Source organism: Ricinus communis, chromosome 8 (genome assembly GCF_019578655.1).
Source record: "Ricinus communis isolate WT05 ecotype wild-type chromosome 8, ASM1957865v1, whole genome shotgun sequence".
Taxonomy (NCBI): domain Eukaryota; kingdom Viridiplantae; phylum Streptophyta; class Magnoliopsida; order Malpighiales; family Euphorbiaceae; genus Ricinus; species Ricinus communis.
The window spans coordinates 5,438,933-5,455,395 of record NC_063263.1 but is presented as its reverse complement, the minus strand read 5'-3'; the positions used below and the strand labels follow the sequence as shown (position 1 = coordinate 5,455,395).

Here is a 16,463-nt window from a genome sequence, read left to right as displayed (position 1 = left end):
AGGAAACCTGGAAGAAGAAGTCTACATGACTCTATCTCCTGGGCATGAATCAACCTCAGACACTTCCCTGGTATGTAAGTTACAAAAGGTAATCTATGGTCTGAAACAATCTCCGAGAGCATGGTATGCCAAACTCAACCACTTTCTATTAAATATTAATTTCAATAAATGTGAATATGATTCTTCTATGTTTGTTAAACACACTCAAACACACACTATTATCATTCTTATATATGTTGATGATATTATAATAACATGAAATGATGATCAAGGAATAGAGGATGTCAAACAAAGTCTAAAAAGGGAATTTGACATCAAAGACCTGGGTTAGCTCTCATATTTTCTAAGCATAGAGATGGTAAAGTCAAACAAGGGTCTATTTCTATCTCAAATGAAATATACCCTTAATCTATTAAAGGAAACTGGAAAACTAGGAGCTAAACCTGCCAACACTCCAATGGAAACTAAAATCAAACTTAATCTATAAGATGGAGAACCATTAGTCAACATAGGGCATTATCAGTGCTTGGTAGGGAAACTATTCTATTTAACCGTCACTAGACCTGACATTGCATTTGTCGTAAGTAAAGTAAGCCAGTTTACGCATGCCCCTCGTACCAGTCACCTAAAAGCTATAGACAGGATTCTCAGATATCTCAAGGGAACCCCAAGGCAAGGAATATGGATGAAGAAAAATAATTCTAATACTATAGTTGGTTTTTCTGATGCAGATTGGGTTGGAAGTTGTGACAAAAAATCAACTACTGGTTTTTGTGTCTTCGTAGGAGGAAACATGGTAACATGAAAAAGCAAAAAGCAAAATGTGGTTGCAAGATCAAGCGCCGAAGCCGAATATCGTGTAATGGCATCTACAGCTAGTGAACTCATTTGGATCAAGCAAGTTCTCCAAGATATGAAAATTGAAAATAACGGGCCTATAAAAATGTATTGTGATAATCAAGCTGCTTGCCACATCGCATCGAATCCAGTATTTCACGAACGAACCAAGCACATTGAAGTTTATTGCCATTTCATTAGGGAAAAAGTTCAAAAAGGAGAAATTAAGACTCCTTATGTCAGAAGTCAAGATCAACTAGCAGACATATTTACAAAAGCTCTTAACAAGCAAATTCACCATTCGATTCTTAGCAAGATGGGTTCAATGAACCTATATGAACCCACCTTGAGGGGGAGTGTTGAAGAAAGAAGGAAGAAGTCAGAAGAAGAGGTTTCATAATTGTACAAGCTAGTTTACTTGTACAGGCTTCTCATCACTGACCCTAAGGAAAAAAGGGAGCAACCTTTCCTGCAAATTAGAATTAGCCGTTTAGAAGGCAACCGTTAGAATAAGATTCAACATGTATATATGTCCAACATCTCATTGTAAAGAGCTCAGAATTTTAATATATAGAAAATACACACATTGTTCAAATTCTACAGGCTTTTTATTACTTTCAATAATTTTAGTAATAATTTAAGTCATCAACATTTTGATAAGGTTTGTTGGGTCAGAAGTTCAATAAAAGAATTTGAAAAGTTCAGCAACATAAACCATCATGTCATTGCTTGTTATAATTTTTAGAAACATTACAGCCTGTTATTTACAACTTGTGTAAATGTGACTTCAGAGACATCAGCAGCTACAACATATGGTGGCATGGAGCCAGATTTACGGCCTTTCACCAAGATTTACATCATTTTAGTCTAGCAATTTATAAGACATTGCCTGTGAAGTTCACATGGCATATGTCCTACCAATCAAAGCCAACCTGTTTAGTATGCTTTTAATACATAATATATTATTACTTTACAGGTCAAGTGTACTTAATCTGAATTGGTTTTGAACAATTTTTGGGACCCATTAATTAGTTGAAAGCATTAAGAGTATGCTTGGAAAGTCGAAAGAAATGCATGATTTCAGTTCAATTGAAATCTGGTTGGTCAATACTTCTGTTAACCAACTGCAAACTGGATTTTGAAGATTGGGTCAAAACGGTAGGATTTAGCAAATTTGTTATGACTGGAGAGTCCATATTTGGCAAATCCTGCCTTTTAGATGTATGTTCCTAAAATCAAGATAATAAGATGGCATAGGTAGCACTAAAAGAAATAACAGAATTTTTATACTTTATGCAATTTTTATCCTTTTAGCAGCAAGAATAATATGGCTGCTAATTCTGTAGTGATAATATAATTATAGGCAAATTATCTTAGTAGATGCATGCATAGGTGACACCAAATTGATAAAGAAAACAAATAGAAAAGAAAGAAATGGTAGACTAGTCAATTTTGTTTGACTTTTAAGGTAATTTACAGTAGATAAATCATCAAACACCTTTCTAAATTCCAGTAACTAATTACAAAATGTTTATCTTGCAAATTAGTTTAGGAAGCTACAAGAAAAACTGAATTCCTGACATATTAAAAGAAAGGAAGAAAAAGAAATTCAACATGAAGAAATTTCCTATGAATTATAAAATGATGTTAATATATAACAAATAATAGTTTACATACATTTTCAATAAAGAATACTACTTTACATACATTTTCTTTTCAGTTGCTCTTTTCTCAACCCAACATTGTTTCATAGTTTAGTTTGCTACAGTAGCAATGTCCTATGATTTACATTAAAATTAACTCTATTACGATGCCTACAAACTGAAAATGATATCTGTGAAGACTTCTTCACTGCAAGGGATCGTTAGACCGCCCATAGGATGATCAAATCCAAACTCGTCCTCAGCCAGGCTTAGCAAGTTCTGGAATGAAGGATGCTTCAAGCATGATATTGGAATGATAAATCGCTTCTTCTGAGTTTCTCCAACATAAACAGCAACGTGACCTTTCGGCACATTAGGAATTTCCTGTGACAAGAGAATCCGTCGCAGAATTTGCTTACCGCTTACGATCCTTGGCAAGCGAATGCCCATTTTGATTTTGCTTGGAAAGTGTGTTGATAAAACTTGGAAAGTAGAGAAGATGTTAATTGAGTTCTGGATAGCCAGTTATACTTTGGTAAGGCCATATATATAAGGCGAAGAACCTTACAGCATTGGCCTCAACTGTGGTTCTCATGAAGCATACTTGACAACGAATCACATGGTTTTGCTATTGCCCTTACTTACAAACAATTTGAAGGGATCATCTTGGCCCACCGCTCAACAAAATTTTGCCAGCATTGAATCATGGCCTACTTGAAATTAAGATGCTTATCAGTATATAACATATAGATCCTGAAGAAACTAATATGTAGATCTAGATCATGTTCTTGGATTCATGTACATCTCCATGCAACTTGTTTATGGAAGTCGGTAATCAAATCGACACAATGCTAATTATCACCAATTCAATATGTTTGTTATGGCACCAACTAATAATATGAAATAAAAGAAGCCATTAGTTCATTCGCAAATGTTTTTAGTACTTCTGATGGAAAATACAAGACATTAAGCTCATTTACACAGCGTAACTGGCACAAACCTGATATAACAAATAGTTTAATCAGAAAACGATACCTTCTTGGAACTTAATGTCACCAACCTTTTTCTTGACAAGATACCACACGTAAAGTTAACATGAGTTGTGCCCTACTGTATATCTATGAGTACCGTCACTGAAATCCCATTATATTACATGCTGCTTTTACTTCGAGGAAGGATCCGAATATAGCAATACAGCAATCATTTTCCACAATATCCTCTTTTCTGTAGTACCACGGATATTAGAAAAATATGCTACTTGGATTATTATAAGGAAAATTCTTGTGGTGTTAGTTGTTATAGTGGCGTTAGTTGCTCTTGCATCAACAGGAATCCAATCCTTTCTTAATAGTTTACCAATATCACTGCCTAATTACTTCAGTAAAGAATGAATATGATAATTATAATGACTGGGATCCAGATTATTTGAGAAATTATCTATTTATGACTCCATAAACTTTACGGTCTTATTCTCTTAGTGGATTCAAGAACTTTTCACGTTCATTCTTAAATTATTTTAAAAAACTTACCACAAGTATATATTAATCATTTGCATTGTTTCGTTATAGCGACTCAATTCATTCACGCACCTATATATTATAGGTATTGTCATTCTAGAGGTTTGTCAAGATCTACTCCTTATCCATGCATCTCGCCCTTCTTTCGCCATTCTTTTTTCACTCTCATCGGACTGTTTTTACATACCAGACTAACACAAGAATTCCTTTTTTGGTATTAATTTTTCAGTTGCTAACTTTTCATGTACTGAATTGCTGAAATTCCAATTTTTGTTTTAGGATTCGTTTTCTAAAAGTTAAACGTGAGTAAGGTTAGGTTAGATCACTTGACTAATTTGAGAGTTAAGGTTAGGTTAGTTTATTTGAATTAAAGGAGAGTTAAATGATATATTTGACTACGATAATGAGTAAGAAATAAAAGATTACATTTACTATTACTAATAGGTTCATTAAAATACATTGTCATTTCCATTAATAAAACTATCGTGTATGGATGATGGTAACCAATCTGCTACTAAAATAAAATTTAAATGATTGAAAAGTTTAAGAAAATAAAGATTAATAATAAAAACAAATAAAAGTGTAAACTTAAATAACCACTATAAATTTAAGAAAATTTTATTAAATTATCTTGTAGTTTAACGTATTTTTATTTTAGAGTTGTGAATTTACATTTTCTTTCTTTAGTATTCTCGCAAATAACAGTCAAATTGAAAAATATCATTAAGAGATTCTGACATGGCATGCAATAGCTATTGTTCTTTCAATTGTCACGTTAGCACTTGCTAATGGTGTTATATAATTTGACCGTTATTTACTAACGATCATATTTACAAAGTAAAAAAGTGAAAAAAAAAAAGTAAATCACATACCCTAAAGTAAAAATACGTTAAACTACATGGTAGTTTAATGAAGTTTTTCTTATAATTTTTCATTTATTCTATTTGAATCTATGAGTTTGATTTATATGTGAAAATATACATTCAGTCTAGACAATTTTTTTTAAAAAAACTAATAAATATGTGTCAATTATTTATGAGTTGACAAAGAGTTCTATTGTTGGAGCTGTGGGAATTACTGAATGAAATAAACAACAGAATTTGTGTAATTGTACAATCTACAAGAAATTAGGCTTTCCTAATTGATTTTGAGTTAATAGTCTCAAATAATATAAGACTAGTCTAAAATGATCAAAGACATGTGTCTTCTGATTAATGATTTTTTCTTTTCGTTTGCAATAAACAAATTTGTCATAATAGGGATTCATATTCTTGTAACATTTCTTTCGTGGAAAATTGTTTCGTTGATGCATGGCCTACTTGTGATGACAGATGCATATCAGTCTAAAAGGAAAATATGAATTATAAAGAACTAGTACGTAGATGGCAAAATGAATTATTAAATCTCTGGATTTCAGTTTTATTTTAATGAGTTTCTTATTATTGTATTATATCTTTGTCCTTTTATTTTTGCTCTGTCTTTAATAAAAAAATAAAATAAAAACTAAATAAAATAAATAAAAACCTCATGAAGTATATGTACAAGATATTCTTAATCCAACCTTATATAAAATATAAAGATTTAATAAAATAAAATAAAGATTTAGGAAGTTAATAAAATAAAATAAAAAGTTGAGGGGTTTAATGGATTTTACCTATGTAAATCAAGTTCTTATGCATTATTTAAGAAATTTAAAACATGACCGTTGCAACTTGTTAATAGAAGTCGGAAATCAAATTGACAAAGTGACCATTGTCACTATATCTGCTGTGGCACCACCAAACAATATAAAGTAATCAAGTCATTGGATGATACGATAATGTTTCAAGCATTTAATGTTTTCAGAAAGAAACTTAGCTCAATTCCTGAACGTAACTTCCAGGAATCTGATATATCCGTAGCTAAGAACTGTATGAAGTACGTGTTATTGTACTTATGTTCATACGGCTACAAACATTTATTAGATTGATACACCTCTTGGAGCTTTATTAGATTGATACATAAATTATGCCCTACCATAGAGCGATGAGTCTCCTTCATGAGGCCATCATAATACACCACCGTCATTCAGACTGCCAAGAAAAAGAAATCAGTACATAGAAGCTTGGAAAATGGTCTTTCTTAAAATCATTTTCCGTGGATATTTGAAAGATGTTAAACTTGGATTGTGTATTGACAACATTAGGTGGTGGTCTTATCAACAATGAATTTGATGTTTTCTTTCTCAACCGAAACTCTCGATCACTGCCCAATAATTATCAGTGAGTTGACATTATTGATATGACAAATCAATTAAAGATATTTTATTTTTAATAGTTATGTTAATAAAAATAGACAGAAAAGATTATTAAAATTTTAAATTAAAATAGAAATGAAAGTGTTGGTATCAAAAAGGAAAAATATTGAAGCATTGATATTAATTGGATATAGATTCAAAGTTTGGTAAAAGTAAAGAATTTTACCCGAAAGAATTTGATTGCTATACCATGGAACGGAACTCCTAGAAATACCTTTTACTACTTTTCTTCGTTACCGATATATTTCTTAACAAAACTACCACTTTGACCCTTTAATTGTTGCCGATTTTCAAAGCATCCAAACTGATTTAAAGTCTTTCAAATATGTCCATAAATCAATGATTTAGAGAATATATATATATATATTCTCACATCTTGTAGTATTCAAAATTGATATATAACTTTATAGTTTTTATATTAATTTATTAATTAATAAGTTATTTTCTTATTAATATTTTAATTATATTTTTAAATATTATATTAATTAATAAATTAGTTTCTTAATTATAAATTAATTTATAATTTGAAAAGTATAGCATTTTAGTTACATAATTTTGAATCAAGACATAAAATATTTTTAATATACATATTTATTTTTTATATGTTAAATTTATTTTATATATATATTTATTTTTTATTCATAAATATTATATTGATATTTAACTTTTATATTTATTGTATAATTAATATACTAACTATTTAATTATTTTTTATTTAAAAATGAGTATAATTCTATAAAATAGTATTATAATTATGTTTTTAGTATTATATTAATTAATACGTTAGTTATACAATAATTTCCACTTCTAAAAATAACCTATTAATAATATTTATAGCATTAATATATATAACTAATAATTTAATTTAATAAAAATGTTAAAACAATTATTATATTGATTGCATTTATAAAAGAATATCATAAGTTTTATTAAGAAAGCCACTTAAATATATTTAAATTGCTATTATTTTTAACAAGTAATCAGTAATTATAAAATATAAGGAATTTTATTTAAATTTTAATAATTTAAACAACACTCATACAAGGCATAGGTGAATAACTACTACTAAAATTGTCTATATAACTAATGATAGCATTGTCAAAATACCCTTAATTACCAACATAATTATTTACAGACATACCAAGAACAGTATTTTTGCATAAGGACCCACAACTTTATAAACTTTTATTATTAACATTTTAATATCTCAAATAATAATTCAAATCCAATACTTGTTTTATATCAGTCAGTTGAATTGAATAATAATTAATTAATTAATCAAATTTTATTTAACACTAACAATACTTAAAATTAGTATTAAACATTACCATAAATATAAGTTATTGATTTTAAATAATAAATGAGTTGAATACTATTTATCTTCTAAGATTTGATCTAATACATAGATCGGTCTCTGTTTTTTTTAAACCCCTTTAAGTTTTAATAAAATTAACTATTATCCCCTCCGTGTTAGTTCAAGAATTGAATGGATAATTTAAGATTAAAAATTTGATTCTTAAGTTTATTATCAAATATCAAATTTATCCAAAATTAATTTTATTATTAAATTATAGCAAAATTTTATTTTTAATCCAAGTTAGTTTTAGAGTCTAACAAAAATAACTTTTAACTATTTATTTTATTTAAAAATATAAATAAGTTTATATAGTAATCTAATAATACTTTTAAAAAAAATAAGTGTCTTTAACATTTTTAATTTTTTTAGAATTAAATTATGCTTGAAAATTAAAAATAAAACAAGCAAAAGAATATTAAATAATTATTTTTGTTAGAAATTAAAATTAACTTGTATTAAAAATAAAATGTTACTCTATTTGGTAAGAAAATTGATCAATTTTGGATGAGTTTAATACTTAATAATAAGTTCAATTGTAATCTTAAATTACTAGTTTAGTCCTTTAACTTAAATGAAAAGAGTAATACTTAGTTTTATTAAAATTCAAGAAGTAGCAATATAATAAAAGAATATAAGAACTAACTTGTGTATTAGACCAAATTTTGAAAAATAAATAGCATTTAATCTGTAATAAATTTCATAGATATCCCTTAAATTAATTACATAAGTTTTGTACGATTAAAATATTTTTCATCTTTATTTTTTGAAAAAAAAAAGTCAAATTCTATAAATTTGTAAAATTGGAAAAAATCAAAATATCACACCAACCCTTAAATTTAAGATTTTATATCTAATTACTCTTTAATCATTTTACTATATTACTTATTGAGGCTTTAACAATAAAATATTATTAATTAAACTCTCAGACTTACAGCAGCCAAAACTTGCTTTAACATTCTTGAATTTTCGACTTCTTTTTCTTAACCAAAATAAACAAGGATTTTTAAATAACTCACTTATAAAAAAAAATTTTGGAGCAAGTTTTTTATAGAAGTACACTAAAATAGCTAATAACGAGGGACTTTTTACAGAGCGCCAAATCCAATAAATTTTGAAAAGAATTTTAAAATAACAATATTTCTTTTTTTACATAAAAAAGAGAACTGAAATAAAAAAAAAAAGATAAAAGAAAAAAAAAGTTGAGAAAAAAATAATTTAGAAACCTCAATTGCACATAGGCTGCAAATGAGCCAAGCTGCTTACAAGCTACTAGAATTTCAATTCCATAAAAGCTCGTTCCAATTCATTTGTCAAGATAAATAGACTGAGTTCGAACTTCATTTTTAGCTCTCTAATTAAACTGAGCTCGAGCTTAATAATGCTAAACTCGTTTAAAGAGCTTATGAGCTGGCTCTTTAAGGAGCTCGCAAGCTGGCTCGTGCGTTAGCTCAATAAATAAAAAAATAATTAAAAAATAATATATTTTACTTAAAAAAAAAATAGATCATAAGAACTCGACTTTTATTACCATAGAGTAACAATATATACTAATAAATTATATTTTAATTATAAATTCTCTAAATTGAGAAATTTTAGTTTTACTTAAACAAGTGCTAGTAATGACATTGTTAATTATTTTGGTATTTGATTATCTATATTTATTTATTATTAATATCTTATCAATTTATTTTTTATCGTAAATTAATTTAAATATAATATTAAAATAAAAACTATGTATGAGAACAATATAGTTTTGTGTATGATATAGTTAATTTAAATCTATATAAACTACGTTGCTTTACTATAAAACTATATAGTTTTAGTGTTAAATAGATAAATATATATTGTATAAATATTTAAGGATATAACTATATAGTTTCAGCGTTGAATAAAAAAGTATATGTGAATGCTTAAAGATATTTAGAAATTATAGTCTATACATTTGTAAATTAACAAAATATGAGTAAATATTTTTGCAATATGCTTAATGTGAAACTTGTAGATAGAGTAAGAATTATTATAAATTAACATGAAAGATACTATAGTATATTAATAAAGAAAATGTACTATAGTAAGAAATATTATAAATTAATATGAGTAAATATTTTTGCAATATGTTTAATGTGAAGCTTGTGAAGTTAGCCCCGACTCATTTGCACTCATATTCCTGACCAAATTATAAATGGATTTGAAACAAGTTTGAGATAGAATTCTATGAACTTTGTTGAATTATTTTTTTTAATTAAGAATTTAGTTTAATTATTTTAGTTTCTAAATTTATATGCATTCTTTTTATTTTTGTATATAATTTATTAATAATTATAAAATTTACAGCTATATATTTGGTAAAATTGAGCTTGCTTAATGAATTTGAAGTCGAGCTGAGCCCGAACTTAGCTCTTTTATATAAATAACGAGCTAATAATGAGTAGAGTTCGTGTTTAGCTCGTTTATATGTAGTATCGAGCTCGAACCATGATCGAATATATCAAAATTACAACAAGCCGAGTTCGAGGTCTAAAACATAAAAAATTATCGAATTTGAGCTTAGTTAAATTTTTGCGAGCCAAACTTGAACATTGAAAAGCTCAACTCGATTTGACTCGGCTTGTTTGCAATCCTACTTACACAAGTAGCCGAACTTGCAAGCAATTTGTAAGAAGGGAAAAATCTTCTTTCAAAGGTATATTTGAAAATTCACAAACCATTCCATGGTTATGTTTCATGCAAGCACAGTTTCAGTCTATTATATAGTATGGGTGATCATGGTTCGGCAAATCGAATCGTTTGTCATTTTCAGAAATCTAACCATATATTTTGATTTTTAAATTTATCAATCCTAAATCTAAACTATTAATATTGATAAACTGGTTATTAGTTAACTGGTATTTACAGTACAGTTAATCAAATTTTTTAATTTTTAATCATATTAAATTTTACAAATTTTTTAAAAAGAATTTTAATGTTTTAATATATTTTTCCTTTGCTTAATTAGCCAATAAATTAATAGTAATAGTAATATAATTTTATATATTGTTAAAAAATTAGACTTATTTTTAATAGATTTTTATTAATTAATATATTAATTATATTTATATTGCTAAATATATAATGAATATCAACATTACACATAAATCATATTTATAGTAAATAAAATAAGTCCATATATATATTGCATATATTAAAAGTTATAAATATATATATTTTCATATGGCTAACTATATCGTCAATTTTTTAGATTAAAATTAAAATTAAAATTAAAAATCAAAATTCTTCTCTTAAAAAACTATAATTGTCAATTTTTTTAATCTATTTTATCGATTTAACCTTTCAATTTCGGACAAATTCTTCAATCTGATCGATTTCTTTTATCACCCAATGTAAAAAATAGCATATTATTATATTTTAATATTATATTAACTAATAAATTAATTTTTTAATTAGATAATGAATCTAATTCTATCTTAAGAAATAACATATTAAATGTATCTTAATATTTTATTAATTAATAAACTAGTTTCATAATTATATAATCTTCTAATACTAGAAAATAACATTTTACATTATATTTATAATATTATATTCACTAAATAATAATTTTAACCTTAAAAGTAATAATATTAATTATATTTATATAGTAATTTATATAATACTAAAATTAATTAATAAATACTTTTAAAATTATTTTTTTATATTACTACAATAATAAAATTTTAAAATATTAAAAAATTAAAAGGAAAAATTAAAATATTTAATTTGTTGTTATTTTTAAAAATTATAAATAAATATTAAGTATAAAAAATCATACTAAAATTTATTCCTAAATTTAATTTTATAATTAAAATAATTAAAATGACTGTATAATGTATAAATAAACAACTAGTTAAAATAATAACAATATATGTGTAACACGCTGGTAAAACAAATAGTAATTTTTAATTTAATACCTTAGAAGGTAGAGCATCGCAAGACAGTTCAAATACATAGAATATAATCTCTATAAATATTAACTTTATTTTTAAATTCTGAAATATAATAATTTCCAAATACTTTCTTTTAAAAAATTTTATTTGAAAAGTGTAAAAGAAAATACAAATTGACCGATATGATGAGGGGAACATAACGAGCATTCTTTTTCTAATAAAACATCACCAAAAATTCACCAACAATTTCACCAACTCTAACAAAACTGCTAGAAAATATTGAACTCCAAGCAAATTGTGTTCAAATCAACTTTAAAAAACATGACAGTAATCTAGATATAGACAATAAAAGAATTCATGTTTCCTTCCCATTTGTCAATACAAAAGTTTGGTACATATATCAATTTTATGGTGTATATATATTTAGAATTAATCTAGAATGGATGATAGGAAGTGATAAAATACTAGGTCAAGAGTTTTAATTCTAATTCTTACGTAAGCACATATGTTAGTTGTTAAACAGTTAATATCGCTGAGAAGGGCGACAAACTGAAAATCAGATGAGTAAAGGCTTGCTCACTGCAAGGGAGTGTAAGGGGATAATGAAATCCAAACTCTTCCTCGGCTTGACTTAACAAACTTCGGAATGATGAATGCTTCAAGTATGATATTGGAACTGCAAACCTCTTCTGATTTTCTCCAACATAAACTGCAAAATGGCCTTTGGGCACATCTGTAGTTTCCTGTATCAAGAGCATCCGCCGAAGAATTTGCTTTGTATTAACAATCCTTGGCAAGCTAATACCCATATGGGATCCCTCGACAAGTGTTTGAATCAAATTCGTAAGACTTTGATAGCAAAAGAAGATGCTTGGCACTGGATATCTGGAAATCCTTCATAGAGGCATAAATATAAGGCAAAAGAATGTATTCCAATGGGGTCCCGTAGGGGGCATATTTTACAAGGAATCACATGTTTTTGTTATTGGCTTTGCCAACAATTTGAAGTTATCATCTTGGCCTACTTGGAACGAATATAGATCATAATGCAACTTATTTAACAAATGTAACATAACATAATGCAACTTGTTAGTAGAAACTGGTAATCAAACTGCTATGGCACCACCAATCAAGCCCTTAGCTCATACGAAAATGTTTCAACCATTCAAATTTTTCTGAATGAAATTTAAAGAAATTTAGTTCAATTTCTAAATCGCAAGTTCCGGGAACCTGATATCGGTAGCTACGAACTGTATGACAAATGTGTGAATGTTCTTATGTCGTCCTTACATCTACAAACATTTATTAGACGGATCCTGATCAAACATCACTTCTTGCAACCTTTTTCTTTATCAGCTTTTCTTTTGACAAGATATCGTTCGTAAAGTTCACATGAGCTATGCCCTACTATATAGCGATGAGTCTCCATCAGGAACCCATCCTAATGCACCGTCACATACTACTTTTACAGTTTTAAGAATATCAAGAAAAAATCAATGCGCATTTGCAGTATTTTCTAATTTAATTAATATTTCGAGTTTGACTCTTGAGTATACAAAAGCGTTAAAATTTTTGTGCAAGTGTTTTGCCACTCATAAGAAGGTTATCAGCATGGGCGTCTTATATTACCTCTAGATACATGTAACTAAAGAAAAATGATCATAGAATCACCATGTTCTATTTTATATTTCAAAGATGCGGTGCTTGGATAGTCTAATGGCATTACTAAAAGATGAAGCTGAGATGTTTTATTACCAGCATGTTTTATATATGAAATTTCCACTTTGTGCTATAATCCCAAACTTATGTGAAATGGACATGGAGCCTGTCCGACTCTTTAGTCTCTGCCTCCGCTTGCCTTGCTATTCATCGCATAAGAGGCTCTTACAGTTGACGAATTGATGGATCATAAACTGAGTATATCAGATGTTACCAAATTCAGCCTAATACATCTGACCAGTAACCATTCATCTATATGGAAAAATGATAAACTCTAAGCTAGTATATATGTTTGTGGCTGCAACAACAATTGCAGTAGTTTTTGTTGTTTTCAGCAGATAGAGCAGAATTTTAGTTGTGATACCATACAGCAAGTTCATGAGGACTAAAATAAATTAATATAGAAAAGCATTTATATTTCTCTGTTAGCCTCATTAGTCTTAAAAATGTTAGTGTGTTGGTAATTTTAAAAGTAGAGCAGAGAAACGTAAACCGCTCAAGATAATCATTATCTTTTGGAAACATTACAACCTGTTTTTGACAACAGGTGTCAGGGTGACTTTGGAAACATCAGCAGCTGCAACATATGTTGGCGTGGAGCCAGATTTACGGGCTTTCGCCAAGATTTATGTCATTTTAGTCTAGAAATTTATAAGACAAGGCCTGTGAAGTTCACATAGTATGCCCTACCCATCGGAGCCAGACTCTGCAGTTTGCTTTTATACATAATATTCCATAACCTCACAGGTCAAATACTATATCTAATCTGAATTGGTTTTAAATAATTTTGGGGATCCATTGATTAGTTGAAAACATTAAAGGTCCGCTTGAAATCCGCAGCAGCTAATTCATTTAACATTCTCTAGATGCTATGCTAGTATGATATTTATCTATTCATAGTAACTAATTACAAACTATGATGTCTATTGTTTTGTGAAGTTACCAGAAAGGCAGAATTAAGACAAGCCAGAGGAAAGAGAAACTCGATCTTCATGAAGAAATTGTAAAGATAAATGATGTCAATATATAACAAAGAATGATATTAAGATATATTTTCTTTTCTTTCTTTCTTTTCTAATACCAAAATTGGTACAGGTTAGTTTGTTACAGTAGCATCCTATGATTTACATTAATTTGGACTGTCTTACAAGGCCTACAAACTGAAAATGATATCTGTGAAGACTTCTTCACTGCAAGGGATCATTAGACTGCCCGTAGGATGATAAAATCCGAACTCATTTTCAGCTTGACTTAGCAAGTTCTGGAATGAAGGATGCTTCAAGTATGATATCGGGACGGTAAATCGCTTCTTTTGAGTTTCTCCAACATAAACCGCAAAATGACCTTTAGGCACATCAGGGATTTCCTGGGATAAGAGGATGCGTCGTAGAATTTGCTTAGCACTAATAATCCTTGGCAAACGAATACCCATTTTGGATTTCTTTCAAAGTGTTTTGGTTGAATTGAACTAATTTATAAAACTTGGAAAGTGAAGAAGATATTTGGTTCTGGATAGCTAGGTATACTTGGTAAGGGCATATATATATAAAGCCAAACAGCTTACAACCATGCCCTCAATTGGGTCTGATGGGGGCATATTTGAGAACGAGTCACATGGTTTTGCTATCGCCATTAATTACAAACAATTTCAAGGGATCATCTTGGCCTACCAATCAACAAGACTTTGAAAGAATTGAAGCATGGCCTACTTGTAAGGAAGATGCTTATCAGTATATCACAGATCCTAAGGAACTAATATCTAGATCAAATTCTTGCATGCATATGTTTTAGGCTATGCATACATCTCCATGCAACTTGTTTCCGGAAGTTGGTGATCAAATTGACACACTGGCAATTATCACTATATTTGTAATGGCACCACCATAACAATATGAAATAATCAAGTCACTGGTCCATGTGCAAATGTTTCCAGTACTGCTGGTTGAAAGTTCAGCTCATTCACACAGCGAAAGTTCCACGAACCTAAAGTATACTCGACAATCAACAACATACTTGACACTTTATTTTATCAACCTTTTCTTGACAGGATACCACACATAAAGTTCACACGAACTGTGGTTACGTAGGAGTACCGTCAAGAAGCCATCATAATCCATAATATAATCTGCTTATAGTTCGAGGAAGGATCAGTAGATAGCTGTAGGAGCAATCACTTTCCATAAGATCCGCTTTTCTGTAGTACTACGGATATTCTAAAGATATAGCTACTTAGGTTGTTGAATTGTATTGGTTGTTATCATGAACCTGATACTTTCCGAGTACTTACAAATGTCACTGCCAACTTCTTAGTGAAAAATGCATATGAGGTGTTCTTCTTCTGCAATATTTTCCTTTGCCAATTGTCATTTCTGCTAATTCCACAGATAACTCATATTACACATTAAATGTCAAGTGGACATGGAGCCTGTCCAACTCTTTAGTCTCTCTCTATATATATCTCCACTTGCCCTCAGTACTATCGTACATAAGGCTCTTACAATGAAGAAATGTTGATGTATCATCAGTAGTGACAACAATCTGGGAGAAGTGAATAATTCCTATAGCACATATGAGTTTGTCAGATATTACCAACAAAATCAACCTAATATATGGAAAAATCATGATAAAATTTGAAATAGCTAGCGTGTTAATTGCCGAGACAAAAATTGGAGCCTATAATGGGTTTCAACAATGTGCTCTAGTGGTGGATAAATTGCACCTGCGGTACCCAAAATCTGCCATATATACTCAAAATGGTAAACAACTTTTAATTTTTATTTTCTTTTCAATGGTAACTGAAAAGAAGACAGATGATGATTTGATCTTTAAACAAGAGGGGAAAGTATTATTTACTGTGCTTACAATCATTTGTGATGAAAATAAAGAAAGAGTGAAAATATTTTGAGTGAAAGGATGGAAAATATAAGTATCTAGCCTTATCGATTCTGATATTTGTTGAGCTAAATCATCAATTACATTATGCCATTAGAGAAAACCAGTGCAAGAACAGCACTGCAAGAGTACCACAGCAAGAACACTACCACCATACCCAATTAAATTTTGGGATGTGCATTCTCTATATAATGCTTTGCCTATTGCTCGTCTTCACAGCGTCACTCCATATTAGCCACTAGAGGATCAAAGGGCTCGGTTCGTGGTGGCAATGATTGT

At 28.8% G+C, this 16,463-nt stretch overlaps 2 protein-coding genes across 2 annotated transcripts; both read right to left on the bottom strand.

Moving 5' to 3' along the window:
• Nucleotides 1–2,421: 2,421 nt before the first annotated feature.
• LOC107262114 (auxin-responsive protein SAUR21-like) lies at nucleotides 2,422–2,982 on the bottom strand. The gene has a single exon (XM_015725867.2). It carries the CDS (start codon nucleotides 2,928–2,930, stop codon nucleotides 2,652–2,654), a length of 279 nt encoding a protein of 92 aa, XP_015581353.1. The 5' UTR covers nucleotides 2,931–2,982; the 3' UTR covers nucleotides 2,422–2,651.
• A 9,106-nt stretch (nucleotides 2,983–12,088) lies between these two features.
• On the bottom strand, nucleotides 12,089–14,724 carry LOC107262113. The gene is made up of 2 exons (XM_048378335.1): nucleotides 14,450–14,724; nucleotides 12,089–12,467 (listed from the first exon to the last, which is right to left on the bottom strand). Exons 1-2 carry the CDS (start codon nucleotides 14,722–14,724, stop codon nucleotides 12,089–12,091), a joined length of 654 nt encoding a protein of 217 aa, XP_048234292.1.
• Nucleotides 14,725–16,463: the final 1,739 nt, after the last annotated feature.